The 7,479-nt window shown below is 48.4% G+C and overlaps 1 protein-coding gene across 1 annotated transcript; it reads right to left on the bottom strand.

The window, feature by feature from the left end:
* Window positions 1-211: 211 nt before the first annotated feature.
* Window positions 212-7,083, bottom strand: c23h12orf66 (chromosome 23 C12orf66 homolog). The gene is made up of 3 exons (XM_036518363.1): window positions 6,197-7,083; window positions 5,247-5,535; window positions 212-1,131 (listed from the first exon to the last, which is right to left on the bottom strand). The coding sequence occupies exons 1-3, from the start codon at window positions 6,435-6,437 to the stop codon at window positions 315-317; spliced, it is 1,347 nt and encodes a 448-aa protein (XP_036374256.1). The 5' UTR covers window positions 6,438-7,083; the 3' UTR covers window positions 212-314.
* Window positions 7,084-7,479: the final 396 nt, after the last annotated feature.

Below are 7,479 nucleotides of genomic sequence, written 5' to 3'. Positions count from 1 at the left end.
CACATCAGACATCAGAACTGATACGCTGTTTCTCAGCGGAGAAACCCCAGTATGCAGAAACAAGCCATGAGAACTGCCGCAGACAGCAACATTAATGCTAATGGTAACATTTTTATGAACTTAATTATAGTTAATGATTAATTTTATTAATTTCATTTAATTTCATGAGCAAAATCACGTTAGACATGAGCTGCTAGCTGTGTCACACAGGACAGTTAAAAACTGAGCAAGAACTGACTGAAAGCCTCTCTGCTGTGCTTCCGCTCAGTGAAGCAGCATTTGGGGCCTGGGGCCTGGAGCCCTGAGGCCTGGACTCAGCCCTTTGACCCCGGCTTCAGGAAGGTGAAGGGCTTGGAATTCCTCAGAGAGCTGGAGAGCTCCTGCAGGAAGGAGACGATGTGCGAATCCTTCTCCGACTTCCGGGAGTCGAAGATGATGATGATGGTGAAGTGGGGCTCAGGCCGGGTCAGGAAGTAGGTGCTCTGGACCTTGTCGTCGTAGAAGTGCACGACCTTGTCCAGGGTGTTGAGCTCGGTGGCGCGGTCGCTCATGATCATGATGACGTTGGGCCAGTGGGTGACGGGCCGGTCGCTGGGCAGCGACACCACAGCCGGGAACTGGTCCACGCCCTTGGGCGCCTCGCGGTACGAGTGCGGGTGGTGGTAGCCGTGGCCCTGGAAGCTCTCCGAGCCGCGGTTGTCGAAGATTAGCGAGACGTTGATGGCGTCGTACTTGCGGATGAAGCCGGAGATCTTGCCGAAGTAGTCGGGCAAGGTCTTGGCGGTGAGGGCCTTCATCTCGGACAGCGTGGTCTGCCGGCTCAGCGCGTCGTGGAAGTAGAAGCTGAACTTGGCCAGCAGGGCGTTCTGGAGCCTGAGCAGCCACAGGTACAGGTGCGGCGGCTGCACGGCCTTCTGCACCTGGCCGCCAAACAGGTGCTTGCGGGTCTCGCGCTGCTTCTCGAACACCTGGCCCCAGCCGTGCAGCTTGGAGTGGGCGCTGTGCAGGTTGAGCAGGGAGGGCAGGAACTTCCACTCGGAGATCTCCGCCTGGCACTGCAGCAGCTGCTGCAGCACGTCCACCTCCACCTGGAAGCTGCTCTCCAGCCGGCTCAGGATCGGGTGGTGGAACCTGCAGGGGACGACAGTGAGACGCGGGCCTGGTCCTTACAGCCGCCATGCACACGAGGACAGCGGACTGAGGGATCAGTGCAAGTCTAGACCCAGAGTTTGGGGCTGAACATGCGCTGAGCACGCTCTTTTCCAGGGGCAGGGTGTCAATATAATTATGGGACACAAAGAAATTACATTTACATAAAGACAATCAGGGTGCTTTAGCTGCAGGACTTGAACACTTCTCCTGGGAATTTTTCACCGCACTGAGTGACTCTTATAAGGTGTATAAAAGCACAATAGCTTTTTGAATGCATTTTTATTAGAGTGTCATTAGACTAAACACTATTAAACACAGTTATGCTGTGGTCTGTACTTGTATTTCGGAAAATTCGGTCTCATTATGAATATAACAAACAGCTTTTGAATGACTCGTTGATATGAACATCGGGCGTGTAAAAATTGCCCATAACTGAACATTAATTAGGCCTCTGATGAGAGAGATCACTTGCCATAATTCAAACCACTGCCACTTTAAGCTGAGGGATTCATTTAGAAGCACCTTCTACAACTCCAGGCCATTGTAAAACCCTATGCTGTAATATCATCTCCGTCCAAGGCCGTAAAAACAAACTAACCCCCCTTTCAGGCCTGCTCCAGTGAGACACTCCCTGCTCGTTTGTTCAGAGATGCAGAGTCAGAATGAGAGGACTGTACTCTACATACCAACATAAAGGAGGGGGTACTCTGCATCAAAGCGGGCTTTTCTGAAGAACACAGTGTACAAGCAGTTTGCCCCTCGCTGTGAACCACATGCTTGCCACTCTCTATATGAGCGATTCAGTTCAGCTCACAGCACTTTTCAGGGAAGATGCATCCTCCTCCACGCTAGCACTGCACACATATGCTCCTGGAACGACAGCAGGGAAACAGCATGAACGAGAAGATCTGCCTTTATGAGCCGTTCTGTCTGATCTCCCCACATGCTGGGCTATGATTACATCACTCCCCTCCCTGCTTGTCCTTCTGCTAAAGCCAAGAAGGTCGAAAGTATCCCTGTTTGGACCAGCTAAACCAAAAACGCTTACAGCCCCCTAAAGCAATGGTAAAATAAGACCGCTTTGTCCCTGGAGATGAGTTTTGTATTAATCCGTAACACTAATGCAGTTCAAAGGCTTCAATTCTGCCCTGAAAAACGCTGAAAAATCCATTCACTGTATACAGCTCTTTCAGGGTAGCTGCAAACCCTTCAGTGTTTGGATGCCTCACTGGCCTGGTCTGTGACCCAAAATGCTTTCCATCCTTAACACACCACCTCTCCTGTCAGCCAAAGATAAAAGCAAAGTTGGACTTTAAACTGTATTTTCGTCATCTTTTTTGCAGAACTAACCACTCATCTGGCACTAGCATCAAACGGTGTGACTCAAGAATAGAACATTCTGACAGCTCTAAAATAAACAGGCTAAAAACCAGAACAAACAGTGACACCTTAAAGTAAAACCTCTTACCTGTCTGTATTTTTAGCTTCAGAGCATAGCACTTTGTACGCTAAAAATACAAAATAACTAAAAATATGGGCAATGGTGGAACGAAGACAAATCTGGCATGGGAAGTGTCTTCATCAATAGCTGCATCCGATGAAAGCCTGGTCTGTGAATTCGAACCCGTTTCCCTGCAGTATCATGGATGTGCTGCCCCATCTACTCCATGGTGCTGAATACCCTTAGGCCTTTTCCCACATTATGCTTACATCCAGGGATCATTTATCCTTAAAGAAATGCAGTAGATCTGCTTATATAGCTCAGAAGACAAGGGAAGAAAGCACTGAACCTGCCAACAAGAGCAGCAGATAGCCTAACTTAAGCTCTGCAGTTTTGACTTTCCCTTCTTTGGCATCCAGAGGGGAAGTGAATCAGGATTCTAGCCTACCTGTGAATGACTGATGCTTACCGCTCAATAATAGAGCACTCTGCCGACAGCAACATCACAAGCATCTCAGCCATCTCTAAATTCGTTTTACTGTTACCGAGGACAACCACGTAAATGCCCACGTAAAAGTACACTGGGTTCCTGCAGTCTGAATCTGCCGGCCACGGAATACTAATCATCAGATTTCAATTAATCTAATGGAGACGTTACTGCGGCTCCAGTCCTTCACCGATCGACCTCACCAGCCCAGCCCGTTCTGATCACTCAAGCTTTAAGCATTAAACTGTTCCCCATTCTCTGTGCGACAAAATTAAATTGCATTACGCAGCAGTGTGACTGTGGCAGTACATTGCAGAGCTCTACTTTCTGTAGTACGCATCAGCTTTTAGGCCTGTGATTGGTGGGTTACAGGCCGATATTACAGAGATCCCAGGATTCCAAGCTCCTGCATTCCAGAAACCTCAGTATTGGAACACTGACACCATATTTCAGGATTAACAAGGCACAACGGTCTATTATACAGCTAATGATTATACAGCTAATGATTACGGAACACCCCCTCACACTTTAGACCATGCAACAACAGAGCAGTGAAAAGAACTCTTGGAAAAAAATTGATTATGGAAATTTTGAACTCAGAGGTCAAGTCATTTTCCACTTATTCAACCTCCCCAGTGGAATTCCCAATAATTCAGTTTAGTGGAAAAAAAGACCAATTTTACACTGGGTCCAGTCTTTGCTCCAGGTGTAGAAACCAGCTTAAAATAGCTACAGAAAGCACAGGGGACGCGGCGTGCCCCCCCAGCGGGGCGTGCGAGGGAACAGATGGATACAGAGTAGAGAGCACGACCATGGGGAAGGCTTTATGAAGGGGGAGCCAAGCTGGGCTGAAACAGAGCCAGAACTGAGCAGGCAGCAGGTGGGCTGTCCCTGCATAGTCTGAGAAGTTACCTCTGGGCTGCGTGCTATTACCTGGGTTCATCCCGGTTAGATACAGATCTGTCCTCCTGCTGGACACGCCTCTTCATCAAACATTCACACACAGCTGCAGGAGCTTTCTTTTACAGCCGGTGCTGCCAGCTGCTGTTGGTAATGCAGGTACACAGACCCTGTGTCCTCACTCAAGGGCTGCGGAAATAAAAAAAGGCTTCCCAGGGAAGTAAATCGGCTTAGACTGGACTCCCCACCCTGGTGAGATGCACATACTTTCAACTGAAGCACCTTCCTGCTAATCAACCTCTCAAAGACGAGGGGTCACACGCACACCAGGCCGTCAGGGACCAAGCAGCCTGTCATGAGCCGGCGCAAAGTACATGTGACCTTAACTAAGGACCAAGAATGCCTTACTTAAAAACACCACGGTGACAGAGAATTCTGAGAATCACCGGTTTAGTTCAGCTGCGGGACCGACAGGCCCAGCCCAGCAGGCTGACAGCTTCCTCTCCACTTCAGAAGGTCAGGCTGCCCCGGGGAGCCTCACGGATGACAGTACACCCACACGCTCTCGGCAGCGCATCCGGACGGCAGAATGTCACAGTAAACGAGGACAGCGTTCCTGTCCGCCCTGCGTCCAGACACCAGCCAGGAGAGCAGTGCCAGAGAGGACTGTGCTGGCTGGGTCCGGGGTGAATACAGACAGGGCTCCCCCCCCACAGGGACATTAACCTGTCACCAGCAGCGCTTCCCAGAGTCGGGTATTGTGTTTACAGCCTATGAAATACAGCAGATCACATGCTATTCCTGCGATACAGCGATCTGGCACTCTAACACGTCAGGGGGCCGCTGGGGGTGGGGTGGTTACTTAAGCAAACACCTGTTTCACGGCAAAGCTATACATAGGACATATTCTGGAAAACACAGCAAAAGCCTTCATGTGCAAATATTTAGCCCACAGAACATATCTGGAGTAAACTGCTCAAAAAGGCCCAACAAATACCTGTGAAAGACTTTAAAAAGAAAGCCTCATTTCAGTCTATTACAAGGAACTTACTTTATGTGCCATTGACACTAGGGAGAACTGCTTGCAGATGCATGGAATAGCTCACTAGGACTCACAGAGGAAGAAGAGACCTTTAAAGTGATGAACAGCAGGCTTTACGCAGTGCTAGAGTGCACTCGAGACTACAGACAATGCGGGAGACCCGGTTAGGCTGAATGTCTGGTTCTGGTCATTAAATGCACTGTTTTATGTCCTTGTGTCCGTACCTGGAGCTGTACTTCTGCAGAACTGACTGCAGCACGCTCACGAGCTCCTCCGAGTTGATGGACTTCTGGCTGCTGAGCGAGTGCATCTTCTCGTAGAAGTCGGCGATCTCCATGCGGGCCTGGATGAAGTAGCACAGCTGCTCGGCCAGGTGGGATAGCAGGTCCTCCAGGTAGGGCGCCGTGCCCCCGGCCACGTTGCGCCCTGTCATCACCACCTTTTTCAGCTCGTTGTACAGCGAGGTGTAGATGGTCCTGATGGAGTCCTTCCGGCTGAAAAAAGACTGCCCACCTGTTGGGTTTGGAAAAGGAAGCACTGAGTTTAAGATTACCTAGAAACAAGCTTCCAAACCAAACGATCTCCGCTCCCAGATGCTACTTTATGATGACACTGTGTTTCATCTCCTGTTTAGCTAATAATCTTGCCTGCCACACTTTATATTTACAATACAATATATTGTTGCCATTTAGCAGTTGCTCTTAGCCAGAATGACTTATATGGACTACAACTTTATCTATTTATACAGCTGGATATTTACTAAAGCCATTCTGGGTTAAGTACCTGGCCCAAGGATACAGCAGCAGGTCCCCTGCGAGGAATCAAACCAACAACCTTTCGGTACAAGCCCTGCTCCTTACCCCTATGCTACACTGCCATCAGTTTAACTCTGACATGATGTGCCAAAGTGCTTCAGTCACTGCTGTATACGACTTACAGTACCCCAAAACTCACTGCTTCTAAAGCGCGCATATGCTAAAGCTTACAATCACGGCAGTGCTACAGGACAGGTCAGTAGTCCCACAAAGGCCTGTTTGCATGGTGCATACGTTAGCAAGCCGCACAGGAAGCAATAACGGAGGTGCATTTGACAATCCAACATAACTGTGACTTTGGCTAGACTAGATGACATACCGACTTAGACAGACAGCTATATGTTGGTAGTGAGGCCTACCTATTTTTTGTCCCAGGAAAGTCATGTTGTGGTAGGCTTTCTCTGCCGCAGCCAGATGGGCCAGAGCAGCGAGGAGAGACGCCCAGATGGCCCCAGCGCTTTTGCTGTTGTCCTTCTCTTTCTCCACATAATCCTTCGCTCTGTCGAAGGAAAATATCCCGAGCTGGGTGAAGTAGCTCTCCAGGATCGCCCTCTCTTTCGGTACAGGGCGCAGCTCTTCGTCACGGGTCACCTCCGTCATGATCACCAACAACAAAAGCAAATTAATTAGACTGATACTTTGAATGGGAAACTGCAGAGTCGGTGGCTGCGTAGCTCGCTGCTAACTTGGCTAACAACCCACATCGCCTACACATCGTCCTATAATGGGCAATTCTTGGCTAGTCAGCTGGCTAACATGTACGCTAGCTAAAAAATAAATAAATAAATATATTGATGCACAAGCTGTCTTACTGACTGTCTATTTAAACAAGCAGGCAAATTCATGATGCTTCTTTTAAAACGCTATCTAGCCATCATGCCTGGCGTGCCAGAAAATGTCCCAAGTCAGAGAGCGTGGTGGCGAGGAATTTTCGGAAACAAAAGCAATATTCCTAATGCTAATCGTTTCATTTCGTGAACACTCGCCTAACTATCTCGGCAGGTCGCAGCTTAACTTCATTTCATATCTCCTGATCTAATTACAGCAGTTTACATTCCGCTTGCTTGCTAGCTTGCTAACTGTGGACGCCATGTTGGATTTCTGTGACAACACTACGGGCCTCGGGCTGGACAAAAATGATGAACGCAATTACTTTGTCTCAAGTGTTCATCTTTTCAGGAAGTCTTCTAGCGTCACCGTGTGGTGTTACTTTACTCGACTACTGTAAGTGTTGTACTGTACTTCACATTTTGGATTCAAGGCAATTGCCGGCCTTTAGAGTCCTGGATGCAATCTCGTATTGTTTGTTTTAATATCACTCAAGGTAGCAAGTTAGCCACCTAGTCCGATACATACCTTTAGACGGCTTCCTTCATGCTCGCTGTTATCTCGTCCATTTAGTTGTACCATAGCGATGCTGTGCATGATATAAACACGAAGATCAGTGTATGGGTTATTAGACAAGAGGCACCTGTTCGGTGGCAGATTAAAAAACTAAACCAAAATACAATAAGTGAGCTTTGTTACGTGGATTCAAAACACGTGATATGGCCTATCGAAATAGGGGGGAGTTTCTTTTGTGTATCGCATTCAAATGACATGTAAATCGAAGATGGGGCAATGGGAAGTGTTTCAGAAAACT

Source organism: Megalops cyprinoides, chromosome 23 (genome assembly GCF_013368585.1).
Source record: "Megalops cyprinoides isolate fMegCyp1 chromosome 23, fMegCyp1.pri, whole genome shotgun sequence".
Classification (NCBI taxonomy): domain Eukaryota; kingdom Metazoa; phylum Chordata; class Actinopteri; order Elopiformes; family Megalopidae; genus Megalops; species Megalops cyprinoides.
The sequence above is the reverse complement of the archived record's forward strand: the minus strand, read 5'-3'. Positions and strand labels throughout refer to the sequence as shown.